General features: G+C 43.3%; 1 protein-coding gene across 4 annotated transcripts in view; it reads left to right on the top strand.

Moving 5' to 3' along the window:
• The window catches only part of LOC307215724 (rho GTPase-activating protein 8-like), a 68,555-nt gene that overhangs the window by 43,762 nt on the left and 1,055 nt on the right, over positions 1–23,738 (top strand). For 3 of the 4 annotated variants that reach the window (XM_079975352.1, XM_079975350.1, XM_079975351.1), the window contains one exon: positions 3,463–5,862. The exons of the other annotated variant lie outside the window; for it this stretch is intronic. In XM_079975352.1, coding sequence (XP_079831478.1) covers positions 3,463–3,660 — 198 coding nt within the window. In that variant the 3' untranslated portion in view covers positions 3,661–5,862. Of the gene's footprint in view, positions 1–3,462; positions 5,863–23,738 lie in introns of those variants that run through there. 4 annotated transcript variants of the gene reach the window in all.

Raw genomic sequence — 23,738 nt, 5'->3', positions numbered from 1 at the left:
ATCAGCCTCCTTTCGATTATAGGGAAAATTTATGCCAGCTTCTTGCTGACTAAACTATTGCGATGGGTAGATGAGACTAATCAGATTGGCCACGAACAAGCAGGGTTCAGAACTAAACGCTCTACAACCGATCATGCGATAGTTCTTTATCATCTCGCACGGAAGTACTCCTCTCCTCCCCGGGGCTACCTTTGTGCTGCCTTTTTAGACCTAAAGGCAGCCTTTGACAGTGTTCCTAGAAATATCCTATGGGAGAAACTTGCGAAACAGGGCATTGATAGAAGACTCTTATGGCTTATAAGTCAGCTCCACGAAGATACCCTTGCCAGAGTGAGACTTACTCCTGCGGGCAACCTCACAAATTTGATACCAATAAACAAGGGAGTGCGCCAAGGATGTATATTGGCTCCCTGTCTATTCAACCTATTTATCAGCGACATGCGAGCACCCCTAGTTAACTCTTCTTTAAGTATACACGCGCCTAGACTAGCGGACTACCGCTAACCACTCCTTTTATATGCGGACGACGCGGTAATTCTATCTTATACACGTGTTGGACTAATCAGAGCTCTGAAGATCTTTGCCACGTATTGTCAACTCAACCAATTAACCATCAACCATGTTAAATCCAAGATTCTGATTTTCTCCAGAAGCCGGAGATTATACGAATGGAAGCTTGGTGGAGCAAAAATAGAGCAAGTTCTAAAATTTCAATACCTAGGAGTTATTTTTCAATACAATTTGGGGTGGAAAGCTCAAATTCAACACCTACTTAACAAGGCCAAAACTCTGTCATATGCGCTCCTCCGATTCTTTTTTTCGGATGGAGCTTTGCACGTTCCCTCGGCCCTAAAGGTGTTCAAGGCAAAAGTGGTTGCCATGCTTGCTTATGCTGCCCCGCTTTGGGCTGTGATGACAGATCTTGCTCCTCTCGAGACACTGCAAAATCAATTTCTACGTCGGCTCCTAATGCTCCCTCTGTGCGTAAGCAACGCAGCCATGCGACTAGAATTGAAGATCGCATCCTTAGAAACTTGCCTGTGGAAGCAAGTCTTCAATTATTGGTTATCATTGTGGCATAGACTACCAAACCACTACCTTGTCCAATGCTTATGGCGAGATGAATTCTCTAGCCCTTGGACTAGTAGAATTCATGCCAAACTCCTGAGTTATGGAATCTCTCCTTCAGATTCCCTAAAACTAGACCAAATTACTGCTCAAAGACTGATCCGCCAAAGACTGGATGACATCGATCTACAGCGAAATTATATGCTGGGGGGAGGTGTTTGTTCGCCTCAGAACATTGGTATCACATTAACTTACTGCGTTCCATCATACCTCTCCTCCCTTTCGACTGTTGCCCATAGACTGGCCTTCACCAAAGCGAGGTTCAACGTTTTTCCCTCCAACGTCCTGAGACATAGATTCTCAAAGGGCCAAGCCCCCGCCATGTGCGAATGTGATAAGGAGACACCGGAGTCGCTCCAGCACATTATGTTCACTTGCCCCCTGTTTAATGTGCCACGGACAAATTTGTTGGGATCAATCATACAGAAACTAGAGGGCACCCCACCAAAATCCCACCTTGCCCAAATCTTGCAGGATAAGGATACTCATACGACCCTGAAAGTGGCAAGGTTCCTGGTCGCTGTCCTTACCCAAAAGCGACGCCAAGGGGCACTACAAGCTAACTAAGGCGTAGTATGCCATTCTATTCTATAGTATTTTATTGTTATAGTGGTGCTTTAGTGGCTGTTTTCCCCACGTGCACAAGTTGTTATTTATGTGTCGTTTTTACCTGTATGGGCCTATGGCCGTAAATAAAATTACTTACTTACTTACCTGGGAGGGCAGCTGAAGATTTTCAGTTGACATAAACAACAGGCAGCTTTGTGCAGTTCAGCTTGTGGCAGCAACATTGGTGGTCAATAAAGTTAGACATTTCAAGCCAAAGGATGGGTATGGACGCCATCACACCAGCACCGTGGGCATTATTGCTTTAAGCAGGGCTCTTGGGGAAGTCTGAGGCAGGCAAAAGGGACTCTGTGAAGGTGCTCATGTGGGAAGGCTTGAGAGAGAGGGAGCCTCTCTTGCACAGCTGTTTGAAATGAAACGCTGCAAGTCCCCTGCAGTGGACTCAGGTGGGGGGCGGGGGCGGAATGTTCCTGATATTTATGATGGAAACATTGGACACTGTCTCAGTTCAGAAAAGGATTTCACCTACTTAGGAGTGTCTCTTGCTCCAAAGACAACTCCCATCCCACAAGTCCTAGAGCCTACTAATAAATCTCTTTCTTACCTCGGTGAGCATGGCTACAAATGAGATCGATACAAGCACATCTGGCTTGTAATGAATATATTTTATTGGCAGGCACACTGAAAAGTAAACATCCACTACCACCACAATTTACTAATTTTTTAACAGACAACATAAAAGTATAACCAGCATAGAAGCATAGAATGGTAGAGTTGGAAACTACCACAAAAGTCATCTAGTCCTCTTGCTCAGCCCATGACCCTGAGATTAAGAATCTTAAACTCTACTGACTGAGTTATCCCAGGGACTCCCATCCCTGGGATTCGCCACTGCAGACTACCTCAATAAAGCTAGCAGGCCACTCGTGGTCCATGGACCCCCACTTTGAGAACCCCTGGGATAGGAGAAAGCTGAGGGCCTGGCTCTGGCCACCATCCCTGGCCCCCAAGGAGGAGAAGGGATGAGGCAGCTTGATGCTTCTGAAAGAGCCTTCCCCTGGTGTCTCACATAACACCACATGTCTCTTCGTCTCTTTAGAATCCAAAGAGCCCCTTGGCATTTCAGCAACTTACACCCTTGTGAATGTGGATTCTGCTTGCTGTACACACCCATGGACCTGGCTCACATGGGCCAACCCTGCTCTCTATCCCCGTAGTCTAGGCCTAAGGAACCTTTTGGGCTCCATGAGCCAACCTTCTTGGGACTGGCCTGGGGCAGGTGGGCAGGGCTGGAAATGGGTTTGACTTAATCTGCGGAGTTCGTATCCTGGCTGTGGTGCTTTGGGTTTCCAAATTTCAGCAGCATCCCGGGCAACACCAGAATTCAGTGCTGCCGCCACCCCCCCCCCCCGCCTTCCATTGTTTGTCATTTTTGTGGTGCTCCCTGCAGTGCCCTCATGGGCAGGCAAACCGGTCAAACTCCCCTAACTCCATCTCTACTTTGCTGTTCAGAGTTGGAATCAGATAACTGTTAGAGTTATGTATACCAGTTCCACTGTACCTGCTAGTAAACAAATGCTGCATCAATTGTTTATCTTATTTTATTGCACGCCAGTTCAGAGGCTGGGCAGACTTCTTGGCAGGGAGGCAGAGTGTAGACTGAAATCTTTAAACTGGAGGCAGCTGTGCCTCCAGTTTTGAATAGTTAGCAGTTTGGTCCTCTGTGTGTTTTGTGCTTAATGATCTGCATGTGTTGCCTCTTTCCAGGTGTCACAGGAAAGCATTTTCAACAAAATGACTGGTTCCAACCTGGCTTGCGTCTTCGGCCTGAATTTAATCTGGTCACCCAAAGGCACTCCTTCTTTCAGTACTCTGGTACCGATAAATATTTTCATTGGGTTACTGATAGAGTTCTACCCCACAATCTTCAGTTCTCGAAGTGTACCTGGTGAGCAGTTACCTTGAAAACACATACAGTACTGGGATGCACCCCTAGGAAGGACACTCATTATTCTGCGCTAGACTCCATTGAATCTATTTTCAGTGCATACAGAAATGAATTGCTTCCCATGAAGAAGCCTTGTACAAAATAGGCTTATTCCTACTGGCAACTCCAGGTGCTAGGTGTGTGTGTCTTCCAAATCTGCTACCTCTGTTCCCTTGGTTGATGCCCAGAGATTGGATCTGGGACCACTAACATACAAGACAGGGCACTTTTCCACTGAGCTGTGCTCCCAGTCAAATTTCTCTTAAATTTTTCCAAACACATGACTGTGTAACATCTACAAAGCTATCAGTACAAAAAAATCTTAGAAAGTAATTTTGAGGAAGCAAGGTGTAACAGTTGATTTAGATTTCATTCCTTTAGTAATGTCTGCCTTTTAAAGCGTTTAAGTTGCAAACAGTCTTAAATTACTTATACTGTAGCCCACCTGTGATCTTTGGATGAAGGTCATTATATAAATTTAATAAGTAATATTTTTTGCTATGTTTTCTCAGGAACACTTTATACATTTATGAATCCAATGCTGTATAAACTGTGTATATATGGATTTTTGTATAGTAAGTGTTAATTGTATGTGAAATCCCTCCTCCAAGGGTTCATGGGCATGGGTTGATAGAGGGGAGTCACATGAGTCCTTCTCTAGAAAGATGGATTTGGTCTAAATCTAAATTCAGTTGATCTCTCATCATGTAGCTCAGAAACTGATGGCTGACAGCCTACTGACTGGTGCCTAGCAACAAGTACATACTGCTATTTTAGCTGCCACTAGATAATTACAAATGTATCCTGGCACCCTCATTGTTTACCATATTTATAAATGACCTAGAGCCACTTGGCCACCCACCCAAACTTGGGGTCTGGAGGACTCCATTATTATTGTATGCTGACAACGCAGCCATTCTCTCATGTTCCAGACCAGGTCTAAATTATCAACTAAAGAGGTTCATGCCTTATTGTGTACAGAATGGCCTAAAAATTACCTTTGGGAAATCTAAAATTTGGGTTTTTGAAAAGAATCTTTCCCACTGCAAATGGTCACTAGATGAGCACGCCCTCAATCAGATTAGAAGCTTCCAATACCTGGGGCTGACATTCCATCACATAACGACATGGATCACCCATAGATCTGCAGCCCTCCAGAAAGCACAAGTTAGTCAATCGGCCACTTTACTAAAGGGGGCCAGTATATTCCACCTGCCATCAAAATATTCAGGACAGCTGCCGAATTACTATATGCCTCTAATATCTGGAGTGGAGGATTAACATCTGAGTTGGATGATCTCCAGGCTAAATTCTTGAGGGCTGTCCTCCAGATCCCCAGATGTGCCTACCTCAGTCATTTCTTGGAAACTTGGGAATGCCCTCTACTGACCTGGGCCTGGTGGGCATCCTTCAGATACTGGCTTAAAGTCAGTGTTTTCATATTGGGGACAGGAGTATTACAACATCTAGCTCAGAATGAGTATGTTAGTTTCTGGTCCAAGTGCAACGCCCAAAAAGCTCCCTCAATTGGGCTGTCCCCATTTCTTCTTGAACACTTGGGCTTCAACATAGCCTTTAAATCACTAAAGCAAAGACTGTGGGCCGTTGCCTATGGTGATCTGCAGACCTGTTCATACTCATCCTGCTCACCAAGAGCTGTGAGTTTACAGTATGTCGGGACATTTCACATAGCTGAATATCTAAAGAACTTGACAGTGGTCAACTACCGCAGACTTTTTACCGAGGCCAGACTGAATGTGTTTCCTTCTAAAATGCTCCAAGGCAGATTTGCGGGTATTTCCTTACTCTGCTAGATTATGCCCCTGTACAATTCAGGAAGTAAAATCTATGCAGCATATTCTACTGTCCTGCAGACTATACAAGCAGGTCCGACAACAAAAGGTAATTTCTTTAATTGCAAACCTTCCAGGAAGACCTGCACAATTTTATGTTAGGTACCTATTAGAGGATAGGTTTCCCAGTGTATCTTTGGCAGTTGCCAAGTTTCATTCTAAGGCGGACAGGATCAGAGAGCACTTTGTATTAGTTAAAGGTCTGAAAGAAGCTTAGTTTTATCTGATGTCCAAGTAGTAAGTATGTTTTATGTCTTTTTATGTACTGGAATCTATTGGTGAGTCTTTGGACTGCAATAAAAAATTGATTGATATACTTTGACCACACATTAATCTTTGTGAGGGTTTGGGTTTTGTGTTTGCAAAGTTACAGTGATATATTGGATTTTCCTACCATTTCTAAATCTTTTACAAGAAGACATTAGATTTGTTCTTTGAGAATTGCTCCAATTTGATCCCATGTAGGAGGTGGGAGCAGGAATAAGTAGAACTTCTGATTAAGATGAACTTCATCCTTTTACTGCATCAGCTGTAAATACAGGGCCACTTCACATGTTACATCTTTAGGGGTAATTTAGGGCCCATTGCTCATGTTTGTAAGGTGGAAAAAGCAATTTGCAATGTGATTCTTTCCCATGCTATTGGGTAATGTGAAAAGCCCATGCTATAGCTTGCACTCATTGCTCAAAACCCGAGTAATGCTGGCATAGGAGACATCTGCTGCAGGGTCTTCCGTGTGGCCAAGAGCTTCTGATTTCAGCAAAGCAGTGCAGGAATCAGGTGCCTGTTTGCTATTAATTATATTTGTGTCTTTATTTGCTGCTTTCCCATAAATATACTCAAAGCAGCTCATGGAAAGAGTAAAACAAATCAAGATGTAGATGCAGCAAAACAACACATAAATATACTCAGCTGATTAGATACATTCCGTAAATGTATATCCACATTAACTAGCTAGCAAACATTCCAGTTAAACTACTTCTGAATAGATAAAAAAGCAATTCCTTTCATAAATTAAGAATGACTATAATGAAAAAATATTCATGTTTGCTTAACTAACAAAGCTTTCATGAATTAATACGTAGCAGACAGCAAAAAAATAGATCAGGATCAAAATGTGAATAAATTAAATTCAACATAATCAAAGCAGCAGCATTACTCTGGGGTAGCAGAAAGTCCCTAGTGCATTTAAGCTCCATGTGTGATATCCAACAACACCTGAGCCAATTTCTGCTCACACGGTGGAATGTCTGCTTCCCCTTGCACTCCAACATGTCCCCCCAATCTGCTCCAGGGGGCCCCCAACCCACTAGAGCATGTTGGAGGGAGACGCATGGAACAAGGAAGTGAGGATACACCAGGGGAAGTCTCTTTGCAAGAGCTGAAGTCTGTCCTGCTTGTGGATAGGCAGTCTTATTTCAACCACAAACGCCTTTGCAGAGCTCAGGCAAGGCCGTGTCTGTTACCCTTAGCTCCCAACCTGCATCATGAAAATAATAATACATACTGTATTGTGGCCAGAAGTGGTGCACCAATGGATGTGTTGCGGCACAATAAACAAATGCAAGACTGTTGTGAAGGTACACGTGCTTTGAACTCAGAAAAGTACTCCGCGGATGCAAAGCATCAATAGTCACTCTTAAAAATATGTGAATATGACAGTTGTGTTTTTTATACACAGTCTCTAGTCAGGGAGATAGCAGAACCTTGTTGAGTTGGTGCAGTCAGCGGCAAAGCCAGACTTGAGTGGACATTGCCCTTTCCTCCTGCCTGTTATGGGAGCAGCTGGTTATTGTGCTTCATTAAGGAAGGTTCTTACCAATAAAAAACATCTTCCTATCAAGCTGCTTGGAATTCCGCCACAACTATCTTAACAGATTTTAGTTCTACACTGTTCCCGTCTCCTCTCCCCTACCCTCAATCTGATGTACCCTAAGAGTACTCTTTTCCGGCGGCAAATGCCAGGATTAACTGTGACGTTAAATCAAGTCTCATGCATTATTCAGAAGAGTTTACAGCGGAATTCCTGTGTGAGAAATATATGTTTCAAATTTCAACAACTCACCCGAGAAGTCCTGGAGGTGTCCCCCACAGTTCCTTTGATAACGGTTTCTCTTTACAAATGATTATTGCACAATTCTTGCTTTTTGCATCGTGGCCTCCATGAACCCATCCCCAGTTATCAAAGAGCAATTTTCAGATCATTTCCATTGCAGAAAAGAAAGTGATTACCAGAGATAATCTGCTGGAAACACACAGGCTGCAATCAGGCTTAAGACAATAACAAATGGAATCATAAAATGTGGAATCAAAGCTTTGCCTTTAATGTTGGTGATAGGCAGAGAATAAAATGGGTTAAATATTGCAGTTCAGTTGAACTGTTGCAGCTTTTAAATTGTTCACAAGAGTTGTCTGTTCCTCAAATGCTTCCAGCAAGGAAAAACATCACACACTTTTACTATTCTCTGAAGGAAAACAAAAGGCAGTCTTTTCAAAACCTGTGTCTGCAGTTAGAAAAGACTAGAACCAAAATGGTAGTGGGTTTTTTGTGTTGTGAATTCAAATAGGGTAGACAGAAATGTGATTCCTGAAGAGTATCCTGAGTAGTATGTTGCAGTAGAAATGAAAGGGAATCGTGTGCCTACACCCACCAACCACTGCTAAAAAGCATGACATGATCTTGAAAGATGGGGGCAGACTGGGGGGGGGGAGATGTGTGTGGGGGGGTAAGAAACAATTTTTTACACAGTAGGGCCTAAAGGCCAAGCAAATGCAAGAAATAGTCATGGGTTCATCAAGAGTTCTGAACAGAGTTCATAAAAGCTTGTCACCATAAATACGTTAGTCTTTACAGTGTCTGAGCTTGTAGCCTGCTGACCACAGCTGGAGTTTCATCTGTGTAACTAAGTGTAGGGTTGGGCTCCTGGGCATAGCCGGGGGGAGGGGGGCAGCTGTCCTCCCCCGTAATCAAGTAAATAAATAAAAATACTTAACTAAAAGTAGAAATAATCAGAATATTTGAAAGAGGAGGAAATATTTTACCCTACCAAAGAAAGGCTCTGCTCACCTCTCTTGCTCAGCCATGCACCCAAATGGGCAAGATAACACCAAATTTAGATATATTTGGTGGGATTTCCAAAAGAAAAAATTGAATTGAGGTATCCCCCCCCCAAAAAAAAAATGCTAACATAGTAGGATATAGATTAATTATGGATGGCATATCAATACTACTGTATAAAATGTTGGCATAAATAAACTTAGTATTGCAATCGTAAAGTTTAATGTAATATATTTGGATAAAGAATTGTAATTAATATAGGTAGTAAAAATAGAAGACTTGAAGCAGCAGTATTTAATTCCTGAAATAATTACAGATTTTTTAAAGATATATCTGAAATTTATTATTATTTATACGTACTTGTATATGGACCAAGGCTCTTTTTTCTCCAAGATTTGATGCATTTATTTCCATTAGAACTTTCCTGGCATCTATGAAGTCATATGTAGTACAGTACAAAGCACTGAAAAATACTCATTGCTTGTTATTTGCCCACACTTTAAAGCACATCTAGTGGCAAGTGAGAACATAGTTTCAGTGCCGCTAATCTACTCTGGAATGTGTGGTGTTAAAATGAAGAAGAAAATGCCATGACCAGATGCAGAATTGCCTCATCTTCACCATTGCGGAGCCACAGCTGCCCCAACACACCTCCTGGATTTGCAGGGTGACTTTCAAATTTAGACATTAAATTCTGGTTGCAACTCTAAAATGTAAATTTCAATGTACTGTATGTAATGGGGGGGGGCGCTATTGGGCTAAGGTCAATGGCAGCTTTCAGTTTCGTTCTGCAAGTTTAAATTATCTAAACGGTGGTTTCTTCTTCTCTTTGGGCTCCCCTGGATCTGTTTATTGAGCATTCATCCTGATTTGCTGGCACAAAGTCTACGCAGCAGTTTGACCGTCTCCGGGCTTTATTAAGCTTTCACTCTGATTTGTTTATGGAGTGCTTATGGGATCCTTCCCGTCTCCCATTACTTGCATATACCATGTGATTGATAGTAAATTCCTATATAAAATAATCTGTTCCCTTATTGCTTGCCCAGAAACTGCTGAAACTGCCTGTGGTTCAGAATTTGGTCCTCCTTGTCCCACCTCGCCTTTGCAATCTGGTCTTTGTTTAATACGTAGTGGAAATGTGCTTTTCAATAAACTGCTTTTGCACCATCAAATGTCTTAGTTTCATTCAAATGTTTAATCACCCACAAAAGCAGTTTATTGCCTCATATTCCCCTCCTGCAAACATTATCCTGTTAATTAATGGGGCAATAAAAAGAAGCAATAAAATCTACCACATTGCATCATCTTTAATGCCTGATCTTAAACATTCCCACCATGATTGGACTGGGTGAAATCATTGCCTCGCCATCTGGCACCCCCAATACGAAGCTTTCAAAAGGCCCAAAGCAGCTCTTACTTCTCCTGCCAGCCCCCACCTCCCCCCCCAGCACAGGCTTCGAATCAGGCAGATAACAGGCAGCTTTGGGGTGGGGTGAGGTTGTGGGTCCACAAACATACTTCTAACAAAATCCCCCAGCCCCCACCGAACCGCTATCACTCTTTCTCCATGCATGTGTATAGAAACACGTTTGGTGTTGCTGCTGCTGAGGGATGCTGCTGCTGCCACACAAGGCCTCCTGGCATGGGCAGTGAAAGAGAGAGAGACGCTTGCTCATCAAATGTGACAAGTCCACACCTGCACACCTGCTCTGCGGTGTCCTGTGACAAAGCGTACATCCATATAGAACGGCTGGTGGTGATCCTCACTTCTAACACTGTAATTCCTGAACTCTGGGGCAAACTAACCATTACATGCAAATATGTGTAATGAAGCATTTCTTTTTAATGAAAAGCTGCACAAGGAAGCTGAAATTTTGAGCAGGAAGGGTGCTTAACACTTTGCCTGCCAGCCTCCCCAACCAACCCTCATCTCTTGAATTGCCTTCCCCGAAATGAGATATATGTTTATTTGCTGCCTGTCACAATCCGTCTCAAAGCAGCATACAAATTAAAATGATAAGACTAAGGGAGAGTGAAAACACAATAATATTGATAAAACAGAACTGAAAATCCAGTGGCAGCATTAGTTAACAAAGTGAAAATGTTTTGAAAAGGTGCTTTTAGAATCCTGCTGTGCTGTTGCAGTTCAAGGTGGAGAGATGTCTGGGCTTAGAGGAGTCACCATACTGTATCCAAATGTCTGTTGCCTCTTTCAGATCCAGATTCAGCTTTTTCTATGGCTGACACCATGCTGCACAACTCACGTTATTTGTAAAATGTACTGCATTTAAATATTTGCTCCATTCTCCGCTGCTTCTTGCTCTTCCAAATCATTAATAGGGATGTCAGATTAGCATATATTTTTCAATGTTTCATGGTATGGTAGATTATTTTGAGACTGAGCTGTTTGTTTTGGTCTAGCAGCAACTGGGCTGGTCTTTTTCATTTAATTGCACTGGTGTCGATTTAAACACTGACTTACAGATATAAGACACCATGAGAGGACTTTTGCCCTTAGTGGTGAACTAAAAGTATTTATGCATGTAACAAATACAGTGGTGCCCCACAAGACGAACGCCTCGCAAGACGGAAAACCCGCTAGACAAAAGGGTTTTCCGTTTTGGAGGTGCTTCGCAAAACGAATTTCCCGATGGGCTTGCTTTGCAAGACGAAAATGTCTTGCGAGTTCCTGCGGGGTTTTTTCCCCTCCCCCCCTTTTCCTAAGCCCTAAACTGCTTATCAGCTGATCCGCTAAAAGCCGCTAAACCGCTAATAGCGCTAATCCGCTAAGCTGTCAATGGGCTTGCTTTGCAAGACGAAAAAACCGCTATACGAAGAGCCTCACGGAACGGATTAATTTCGTCTTGCGAGGCACCACTGTAAAGTCATTCCATTAACAGAAGGCATGAGCTGTGCTGGGGTGTGTGACTCAGGCTGTATTGGGCCACGTGAGCTTTGTGGCTGAGTAGGGCTGTGGCTCATTGCCAATGCTGCCTTCCCATTGATAAAACCATGCTCAAGGCACCTTACAACAGGAGAAGATTTACAAAATTACAACCATAACAAAAGTAGTCGCAAACAATAAACAAAACACATGAAAAAGTACACAGCCAAATTGAGCTACCGTATTTTTTGCTCTATAAGACTCACTTTTTCCCTCCTAAAAAGTAAGGGGAAATGTGTGTGCGTCTTATGGAGCGAATGCAGGCTGCGCAGCTATCCCAGAAGCCAGAACAGCAAGAGGGATTGCTGCTTTCACTGCGCAGCAATCCCTCTTGCTGTTCTGGCTTCTGAGATTCAGAATATTTTTTTCTTGTTTTCCTCCTCCAAAAACTAGGTGCGTCTTGTGGTCTGGTGCGTCTTATAGAGCGAAAAATCCGGTATTTCCACATTAATATTGTTACACGCCCTTCCCAATCTCTGAGCAGTGTGAGATTCCAGGGAGTTCCAGGCTGTTTCCCAGGGTCTCTGTTGGCCTAATGTTGCCAGCTATTTTATTCCTTCTTCTTCCTGAATTTCTTGCACCCGTGTCCCACACTTAAATTTAAAATGAAGCAATATGGAAAGATGCTTTAGTTTGGCAAGTGCTAGTAAAAAGAAGTGAAAGGGATTCCCCATTTGTGCGCTGCAGCTTACATGTGTGCCAGAAATGGGCAAGGGCAGAAGGGGGGGGGGGCAGAATGGGCCTCGTATGGAACACACATATGGATTCCCCGTATCCCATAGGGAAGCCACTGAAAGAATGTGGTTGGTCAAGGGAGCGATGGACTCAAAAAGGTTGAAAACCACTGCCTAACAAACTCATATTTAGCAGACCATTACTAGCCTGGCTCCTGGCTTGTATTTTAACACACGAAATCCTGCATCTGGCACCCAGAAATTGGAAGGGGAGTCCAGGCACCCCACAAATTCATAACAATACCAATAACAGCAACAAAATAAACCCAGGCCCAGCATTGCTGCTACAATTCGTTTCATTTCATTTCATTTCTTATATTTCTATGCCGCTTTTCACTCACACAAGACACAAAGCAGCTACAAATAATAACAATAACATAATAGAAGATCACCATTATAACATAAATTGTATAGAATAACCAAGAAATCAGCAGTAAAACAATTACAAATAAGTAGAACAGCTCTGTTCTGAAGGCTCCTGGGGCTGAAGGGGGGGGGGCAAGGTAGGTAGAAAAAGCCATTGCCTGATGGCCAGCAGAAAGTCTCTCTCCTCTCACCTGCACTAACAAGGACATCCACACACACAAACATTTGTAGTTATTCAGTCTGTGCTGAGAGAATGCCTTGTGTCCTCTACACACTTTCTCAGAATGGTCTCCAGTTAAGGCCTTTTCACAGATTCACAAGCAGTAAACACTGGAACACACCAAACGCAGGAATGTGGAAACTGCACAGGACCCCCTTTATGCTATGGCCTCAGTGGCAACATGCGCCTTGTAATGTGCCCGTATCCAATGGCATGAGGCTCATGATTGGGGACCTGGGGCCTGTGTATCTTTGAATGTCTACATGTACTCCGGTGATGGAGAGGGGGCTTTTTCCAGTGTTTTATTCTTCTGTTTCCTAGATTCTTCTGTTTCCAGTGTTTTATTCTTCTGTTGCCTAGATTCATTAGTGAATGGATGCCTTCGGCAAATACAATGCTAGGCCACCTCAAGAAATTTCAAATATTTTAGCTTTGTTTACAGATAATATGAACATGCTAAATCAGATCACAAATCATCCTCTGTATATTAGCCTAACCTTTCACCTGCCTGCACTTGATAACTTCAGCAACAAGGGATGACAGACCTTTGTAAAATGCTGTCTTTGTCCACAGAGCCACTGCACACATTCGGCAGTGAATCTTCAAGTGCTGAGAAACAAGAAAGGCCTGAACATCCGTGCTTGAACAGGCTTTGAGGTGCTAGGACACATATGTGAACCTTTGGGTTTTTCCATCCATACCTTTTGCCCAGCTCTTTCCAGGCAGAGGTCTGTGCTTTAATGCTCCATATCTGAGGATTTTTGTTTGTTTGTTTGTTTACCCATGAAAACCCGCTCTTTAAAGCTGAATCAGAGCAAAAATCAATCCATTTCCCCCACAAACTGACGTTTGCCTCAATGGAGCTTTAATTGATGGATTTTTGCAGGGAATTTTCCGGAGTGAAAAAAGGATGCTTGGACACGGAGCTGTAAATTGTGGCCTGTGCTTGGAAAAAGTGGAAGAAAGGTGTGGATAAGCCCTGGGGAGGGGGCAGGTAAGGCTAAAGGGCACAGGTGTGCAATTACACTCCCCCACCATGCATTCTGTGTGTGCAATACCTTGTATGTTCCATGAATCTTTGCACTCCAAAGTATTTCTTGAATTTTCATGAATCCTCCTTATAGGCAAAACATTTATTTATTTAACAGTAGTCCTGCTAATTCCACTTTCTTTCACTTTCCTTATGTTGTCACTCAATTAATTTGCTGCAATTTCCATGGAGAGAGGGAGAAGGCATCACTCTGGCTCTCTCTCCCCCCCCCCCCCGCCCCACGCCTTCCTATGATTGCACATTTTTGAATAAATTGAACCCAAAACCTCAAGAGCTTTGAATTTGTCAGGAAATTTCCTACCACAGTGTTCGAGTGAGTATGAAATTGCCCCAGAACACATTTCCACCATCCCTGAAATAAATAGTTGGGTTGTGATTCTGAGAAATAGGTTACACTTTTTATTGTAATAGTATCCCAGTACTGTTATGATGAGTGTGAAAAGTGGAGCGCTGCTTCGCTTCTCTCTCTCTCTCTGACTTCAGAGGGCTCAATGTCTTGGAAAATACACCACACTGATTCTTAATTTGTATTTCAGCCACAGCTGATGCAGGAAGTATAATGTATTAAAACATTTTCCATGATAGCAAGAAAGCTGCATTAGAACTATCATTTTTATTCTAACATGCAATAAAACAGTAGAACAACAAGAGCATTTAGGTTAGAATCCTGCTGTTACTCTGAAGCCTGGCAAAATCTTTTTCACTCTTTTTTTTTTCTTTTCTTCACTTTTCTCTAAACAGCTTACAGTAAGCAACACTTCAGTTCAGCTGTCAGGTTTAATTCAGAGAAGAGGCTTTGCCAACTGAACAACAACCTGCCCCAGTTTGGACAGAAGACCACCAGTAGTCAGAAAGCAAAACAACAGTTTTATCTCCCCATTGCAACAGTGCTCTTAAAACATTTATGATGTAAATTGATACTTTTACACACTTTCTGTTTTGCTGTCCCTTACTGCCATACTTTGTACATCCTCTGCTTCTCATGCGCTGGATGAGCAAACTCATTATCCCTGCTCCCTCTAATAATAATAATAATAATAATAATAATAATAATAATAATAATAAATTTTATTTATATCCCGCCCTCCCCAGCCGAAGCCGGGCTCAGGGCAGCTAACAACAATAAAACAGTACAAAAGTACAGCACAAACAACACTCTAAAATCATTCATTATAAAATTAATTAATTCAAGCCACTGGCAACCATTGGGCCAGAGCTCCGCGAAGATTGCCGAAGGAGGGGGTCAGGCTGTGCCCTGGCCAAAGGCCTGGTGGAACAGCTCTGTCTTGCAGGCCCTGCGGAAAGATGTCAAGTCCCGCAGGGCCCTGCTCTCTTGTGACAGAGCGTTCCACCAGATCGGAGCCACAGCCGAAAAAGCCCTGGCTCTAGTTGAGGCCAGCCTAACTTCTCTGTGGCCTGGGACCTTCAAGATGTTTTTATTTGAAGACCGTAAGTTTCTCTGTGGGGCATACCAGGAGAGGCGGTCCCGTAGGTACGAGGGTCCTAGGCCGTATATGGATATGGATGAGCACCCAGAGAGCAACATGGGTACTTGGCTGGGTGGAGACGCAGGCTGCAAGATTCCAAACACCGTATTTTATCAAGAACAAAAAACTGCACCATCTGGCTACCACAGAAGCCAACTCCCTTCATCCCACCCAAAAAATTTAGGGGGCTGCCCCCCAAGCTGATCGGCATTTCCATTGAAATGGTATGGGTGCACCTCATCATGTGATCGGTTATGTAGAGCAGGGCTTATCTGCCCCCACCCCAAATATTTTATTCAAGTGGGAACCTCTGCTGGCTATTATTATTATTTACAATCGGCACTTCTATTAGAATACACACACACACACACACACACACCACATTTCTCCAGGGTATTGAGCTGAGGAGTTTCTTTAGACTTGGAGTGCTGGGGCACAATACAAGCCATCTCTCCTAAAAGTCAGTGATAACAAGAGCCATAAAGCAATACTGTGGGTATTCTGAGTGCATTCACACTGTCACAATACCACCTGCCATTTTTATGACAGTCTCCAAAGAATGCATTACAGGAGTCTAGTCTGGATATGACCAGGGCATGGATGACGAGGGTGAGGCTGTTCCTGCCAAGTGACAGGATCGCTGCTGGTGTACCAGCTGAAGGGGTTAAGAAAGGGCCAGTGACTGACTGCTGCCACCACCTGAACCTCCCAAACTCTGAGCTTGGTCTTTTAGGGAATGTGAGACCTTCAAGATGACTTGTAAACCTCCATTCAGAGATTCTGGTTTCCCCGTCTTGTGTGGATTAAGTTTCAGCTTGTTCATTCTTTTCTACCCCTGTGCTACCTCCAGAACCATATCTGCTTATTTTCACAGCAGAATTATCATTATTCTTATTTTAAAAATAGGTTGCTCAGGTTTGCTCCACAAAGAGCTGAAACAGCGTTTGAAAGTCATTATAGACCCACAAGGTCCAGAGGGCTGCTGTTACCTTGGGCAGACAGGTGTTAACCTGGTGAACTTTGGCATATATTTCCAATAATGATCCACACTGCAGCACATCTGGGAGTCAACCTCTGAACTGCAGAAAGCTGAAACAGTTGACTTGACTGATGTGAGATTTCGATGACACTGTTAATTGGTATATAAGCACCCCTATGTGCCAATAGCATTAAAAATCACACACTTTTTTCTGCTTGAGTGTGCTTATAGTATCAGTGCTGTTTCTAATTAGGACTGAATTGTGAACTATCCACCAATATTTAGAATTTGCTTTGCTTCCAATCTTGTGCCTCAATTTTTAAATGAGTCCAAACTCAAAATCTGAAATAGCATATTGGATGTGATGCTATATTTCAAACTTCAGACTCAAAGTCATTCAGACCTGTTGATATCTTCATTCTTTGCAGGAAATGGGAATTAATCACCTATTAAATCTCCTAAACTGCCAACTTTCAGTACTAAATAGCATTATATGTCAACTATGAAAGTGCTGAGATCAGCATGGGCTCCACCATCCGGGCGAGCTTTAGGAGCCAACTCATTATTTGTGGTCACTTCCACCTTCCCCCAGTCCTCCCGCACAGTGGTTCCCTATTAGCTAACTACTGAGGACCCCCTAATTTTCAAAAGCCAAGCCACAGACCCCCTACTTTTGAAAATTTTGATAACAGTAAGATAGCTACCTCTGCAAAGCAATTTTTTGAACAAAATGTGGGGTAGCCCCTAATAAGCAAATGATTTTAGGTGTACTAAAAAAAACACAGACTAAGGCTGAGTGATATATGGTTTTCAACATAGTGATATATCATCAGCTAAACATCACAATATGGGGAGAGGGTGTTATTGGGGTGTTGTGTGTATTTTGTGGTTTTGTATTTTGATTTTGTTCTGTGACCGCCCTGAGACCTCCGGGTATATAAATTCTAATACTACTAATAATAATAATAATAATAATATTCTGATATATAACGATGTCTGAAACTGAAGATCAGGCATGGGGTTGAGGGAATCATAGAATCTTAGAGCTGGAAGGGACCCAAGGGGAGCAGCAGCTGTGGAGAATGGATGAGTGGCGGGAGGAGAGGAAACGGAGTCACCTCCATCACATGGTTTGAAAGGAAAACTGAGAAGCTGGGGTTATAGAATACATAGTGCCTCCCAGATCAGTACCAGGTGAGATGTTGAGCCTGTCCCTCAGACCAGGACCACAGTCCTCCCTTCATCTCATGTCCAGTTGGGACACATTCAGAAGCAGCAAGAAACTTCCTCATGGCTTCTGAGTGTCTCGCAACCCAGAACAAGGTAACTGAGTAGCTACCCTTCCAGAGGACTGACAGACTGAAGGAAAGGCTCTGCATCTCACCTTGTGATGCTACTCATTTGATACCCTCCCCCAGACACATGCAACAATGCTATGGGAAGAGCCATACCTCAGTGACAGAGCATCTGCTTTGCATGCCAAAGGTTCAATCCCCAGCATCTCAAGATTGTTGTCATCATCCTTGGCATTCTTCTGTCTTGAGAGACAATGGAGTGCACCTCTAGGGGTGAAGTCAAACTACTGGAGAATCTCAACATCAGCTGTGGCTGCAGAGACCAGTCGCTTGTAACTGCTGCCTCCCACATTGTTTATGACCTCCCCAGGGTGCAAACCTGGGCAGTGTGTAAGGAGGTCCTGGGTTGTCCAGATGACAAGACCACCCTGATGTGGTCCAAAGGAAAGGAGAGCAAGATGTTTGGCACCAGCTTGGCTGCAGGAGTTGCCACAAGGAGGCATACAAGGCACCATCCAACCATCTTAGGGACTCTGGATTTGTGTAGGGTTTACTCCTTAGCCCTTTCTTCTCCCAAAGATGTCCTGCAAGGCAGTGTTTCTTCTCCTAGATGGGCTACCTTCCCAGGTGGGTGAGCCGAACCTGCAGAAGCCCAGGCAGAAACCATGCTATTGATGTAAAGCTGGGAGAGAATCACCTGAAACTCTGGAGAGCCATTACTGGTCAGCGTAGGAAACACTGGACAAGATGGGCCAATTCAACATAAGGCAGCTTCCTATGTTCCTAAGCTGTGAGAGGACATCTCTTGACATCCTGTCCAGTTTGGTCCTTGATGTCATATATGAAAGCATCCAGTTAATCAAACAGCAGCACAGAGTATTGGTCAGAGCTGGGGCCAAGAGTTGTGAAATTAGAACTAATTTAAAATAAACTTTATAAGCAACTGCCTTACTTCTGAATTTGGGGCTTAGTTTATTCTGATTTGAGACGCGGGTGGCGCTGTGGGTTAAACCTAGGACTTGCCGATCAGAAGGTCAGCGGTTCGAATCCCCGCAACGGGGTGAGCTCCTGTTGCTCAGTCCCTGCTCCTGCCAACCTAGCAGTTCGAAAGCACATCATAGTGCAAGTAGATAAATAGGTACCACTCCAGCGGGAAGGTAAACAGCGTTTCTGTGCGCTGCTCTGGTTCACCAGAAGCAGCTTAGTCATGCTGGCCACATGACCCGGAAGCTGTACGCCGGCTCCCTCGGCCAGTAAAGCGAGATGAGCACCGCAACCCCAGAGTCGGTCACAACTGGACCTAATGGTCGGGGGTCCCTTTACCTTTACTTATTCTGATTCACCCTTGTGGATCCTACCTGTGGAGCCTTTCATGCAGTACACAGCCAAGCCAAACTATTTCCTGCTACAAAGTTTGGTGATGGTAATCAACTTGGAAGACTTTAAAGAGGTGATGGGACACATTCAGTGAGATCAGTCTGTCTGTTCAATAGCTGCTAGTCATGATGGCCACATGCTGTGGGAAACGGGATGCTGGGAGAAATGTCCGGGTGTGGGGGGCCCGGAGTTGCCTGAGTACATTGAGTGTGTATGATGGACTTGGGAGTCAAATAATGAGCTGTTAATTTCACAATTGCCCTTTTTTGTCTCTCAGCAAAACATGTGGACTGTACATCCAAGGATTTCGGTATTCATTTCTCTTTAGGAAATGTGTGAATTACACAGTGGGAAAAGTAATTAAAACCAATGATTTGAACTGATATTTTGTCTATGCTGATCATAATAATGTAAATTAACTAGCTCCTGACACAGCACAGCAATCCTTCCTCTGGGGAACTACGAAACTGCAAATTCAACAATATGACAAGCCCATTTGCATAGAAACTGTAGCACATACTGCCTACTTATGTAATTTCACTCTGAATGGACTGAATTAAGTAACTGGTTTTAAATCGTTTTGATTTAAATCAGTCCATCCTGAGTGGAGTGTATTACGTGACGAGTATGTATTACTGTTTCTCTGCTAATGGATTTAGCATATTGTTGTTGAGATTGCAGTTTTGTGGTTATTCTGGAGGAAGCACAGGCATGTTCGAAACTTGTTTGGAGAACAGTATGGCAATAAGCCACTTTCTGCATCTATTAATTTCTGCATCTTTTTGTTGGCTGCTTAGAGAGCATTGCATATGCAGCTTACCTATGCTTTTTTTAAAAATAAGGCATGCTTTGTATTCAGCTTGGACTATGCGTACATAACCAGTGTTTCTAACATACCAACATCCAATCTTTGAGCCTTGAAAATACCTCAGAGACGTTGACAGCCATTCTTTTCTATCAAGTGCTGTTTTCTTGGAGGTGAGCCGCCAGCAGTGGACAAGGACAGAAATGGTTCTGAGTGGGACCAGAGGGGCTTCGTGCTCTTCTTCTCTCCACCCCCCCCGCCCCGCTCCTCAGCTTGATAGCAGCCAGGTGTCCTCGGTGGGGCCGGCTACTATTTCCATCTGGATTGTAGGAGGGCGAGAGACCTCCTTGTGCTACGGAGGTCTGTAGAATACAATTACGAGTGGTGAAAAGGAGACTGAAAATTTTATCTTTTGGGTAATACGTTGTGAGCCATGTAAGATTAAGCAGGGAGTCAGAAGCAATTGAGGTGGGGAGACTGCACATCCCTGAACTAGAAACAGGGGGGAATGCATTTTCTCGGAGACAATGCACACTGGCCAGAGAATGTGACTGTTACCTAGAGAATGTACAAAGGGGACTAAGCTAATGGGCTGGAGAATGCCCAAAATGTAGTTCAGATATGCACATTCTCCAAGGTCTGTTAGAAATTGCGTACAATGTGCAGGAATGTGCACAACTCCCACTTCATAGATGAAGTGCACATTCTTCACGAAGCCTGGCGAATCTGCAAAAGGGCCAGCTGTCCTGACAATAACAGTTTAACTTAGCATTCCCCCTAATGGCATTAGAGGGAATTGGGCAGCTATTTTCTAAGCCGTCGGCAGGTGGCTTAGGTACCTGAGGTACCACTTTAGCTAATGGGGCCTCCCGCTGCACGATTTCTGTTCTCATCCTGAAGCAAAGTTCTTAACCCGAGGTACTACTTCCAGGTAAGCGGAGTCTGTAACCTGAAGTGTATGTAACCCGAGGTACCACGGTAAGGGTACTTATTAGTTCTACATTGAAATTATGCCATTCTTTGGCTCCCATCCACCTTACTTCACTGTAAGTCTACTGGGTTTTTTTACTGGGTATATAGCACAGCATGTTTCAGGCCTCTAGTTGTGTGAGCTTTTAAGAATAACTTTATTTTATCTATATATCCTTTCAGGTTTTTTTTTTTTAAGCATAATCAAAGAAACTGCTATGTATCCTTAAGTGATAATTTGGACATTATTTGGGATGGCATTAGGAGTATAAAATTGCTGGCACAGCAGCGTTTAGAATACAGAACAGCATGTGGCTACTTTGTCTAATATCAACACTCGTAAACTCTTTCAAAGACTCTCTGTGTCAAAGCCTGAAAAGGAGATGAAAGTTTTGTCTAAATTACATAGATGAAATGGTAAAGTGAAGGAAAACACAAGCTGTAAAATCTTTCTGATGAATACCAATGATCAAAGACCTGATGTATTTCTGTACTCCAAAAACACCCAACACAAGCAATTTTAAATTTATTTATTTATTTATTTATTGCTGGGAGTTCCTTCAAAGTCTTGCAAGTAGTTTCTCATCATGACAATTTTAATGTAAGCAACTCATTCTCAGGCTTTAATGGGATTCACCCTGGTTAAGTTAAAAGTCGCTGGAGAGGCAGTCTAGTGGCTTCTGTTTACACCAATCCATCTCTCCTGGAGCTGGGGCTCCATTTCATAGGGAGAAAGCAGCCACGGTGGGGAAAAATTGATTAAAGCAAATGCTATTCCATCTGATGTAGCTGTTTCTGCTTCATTTCAGAATAATGTCCCTTTTTGTAAACACTCTCTGAAGAAGAAAGTAGAAAGTTAGGCAGACTTTTAAAAATAATAATAATTAAAAACTGTATTATCAAAGTCAGGAAATAATCATTCTGCCTATAGAATTAGCAATGAAGCTCTTGACATGATGGCTGGTTGGCTGCAGAACAGATGAGTCTCTGTTCATGGTGAACTTGCATCATCTTTGACTTGATGTGGGGATTTTTTTTCAGTGGTTCATCATTAGTGATTCTTCATACATGCATGTCTTTGCTTGAATGTGCAAACCTCTCCAATGTGTTAACAAACCAGGGAAGGAATGGCATTCAACAGCTTCTCAGGTGTTGCACAGCAACGTGGTCATAGAATTTACCCTATTTCACCCTCTGAATCTCTCATTTCCAAAGGAAACCTGAACCCTGAGTCAGCACCTGGACCCCTGCAATCTTGCACTGCTCAGAGACTGGGGTGGGGGGCAACAATAAGAACCCTAAAAAGCTTTTTGCACACATATCCTGGTCTGGTTGGGTGCAGGGCTGCAAGGTGTGCAATTCAACAACCTGATTGTTTGAGAGATGCAATCAACCAGTAAGCAAAGACATAAAAAGAAACATAGAATAAAAACTGCCATTTACAATAAATACATCTTTTTAGCAATGTTTTGTCATCACGTTCATTCTGAAGGATCAACAATTTCTTTCTTGCAATTCCTGCCCTCCCCCAATGGAGCCTTGTTTATACAACACTGTCAGCATTACAGAGCCATATAAACACTTCCCCTCCTTTTATTGCCTGTATCACTTTATTTCCTTTAACTGAAATCACCTTAATAAAATATATTTTTAAAAAGATTGGTTCCTGCCCCAAAGTGCTTACTTACGAAGATTTTCTGTTGACTGACAAGAAGCAAGCAAAGGCCTCACAGGGATGGAAGGTGGCCGGCTGAAGCGGAATCTTTCCGGGGGGGGGGGCAGAGCTGGTGTTTGTTGCCTTTCAAAGGATGCACTTGGGACTACAGATGTCTTGGACCACAGTAGCTGTTTTTGGGTCCCCAAATCACCTCAGGAGAAGCATAGTGCAACATACTGCCAATGATGAAAGGCTAGCATAAGCCAGAACATCCCTGTGTCCATATTCATTACCAAGGCATCACGCAGAGTATTGCAATGGGCTCCCTGTCTCTTTCTAGGCAAAGAGATTTTTATAGGCCTCAACAACAGCAGGCTCTTTGCTTTAAAAAAAAAAAAAATTGAGGCAATGCAGAATTGGACATGATGTCATAAATGATGCCCACCCCCCCACCCCGATAAAATCCATACACAGAGAGGATGGGTGGTGATGGGTTATCATAGCTTATAGTTACAACACTCTGAAATTAAAAAGAACTGGCAAAAGAGTATGTAAAAGGAAGGGCATCCTCTTCCCTTCATTCTGGGAATGCTAATAGCAGCAAGCAATTCTTTATCAAAGGTGAGAGTTAAGAGCAGGTTCATGATGCTTCTCCTGGTGAACCTCCTGGAACCTTAAAGAATCTACATTTAGCTGTTGAATGTGTGCCTTAAGCTGCTGGACACTGCAATAGCAAAACAGAAACTTACTTTCTTGTGTGTTAAGTCTCATTGAACTTGGAAGTTGGAAGAAGAGGAGTTTGGATTTGATATCCCGCTTTATCACTGCCCTAAGGAGTCTCAAAGCGGCTAACATTCTCCTTTCCCTTCCTCCCCCACAACAAACACTCTGTGAGGTGAGTGGGGCTGAGAGACTTCAGAGAAGTGTGACTGGCCCAAGGTCACCCAGCAGCTGCAGGTGGAGAATCGAACCCAGCTCACCAGATTACAAGTCCACTGCTCTTAACCACTACACCACACTGGCTGTTAAGGGCACATACTGGCTCTTAAGGGCACACAAGGGCCATCTAGTCCAATTCCCTGCAATGCAGGAATTTCAGCTAAGCATCCACGAAATGATAGGTGGCCATCCAACCTCTGCTTAAAAGCTTCCAAAGAAGGCGAGTCTGCAATCTTCCAAAGGAGTCTGCTACACCCTCAAACAGCTCTTACTGTCAGAAGGTTCTTCCAGATGTATAGCTGGAATCTTCTTTCTTGTAACT

This window comes from Podarcis cretensis (assembly GCF_951804945.1).
Source record: "Podarcis cretensis genome assembly, chromosome: 5".
NCBI classification, from domain to species: Eukaryota; Metazoa; Chordata; class Lepidosauria; order Squamata; family Lacertidae; genus Podarcis; species Podarcis cretensis.
The sequence above is the reverse complement of the archived record's forward strand: the minus strand, read 5'-3'. Positions and strand labels throughout refer to the sequence as shown.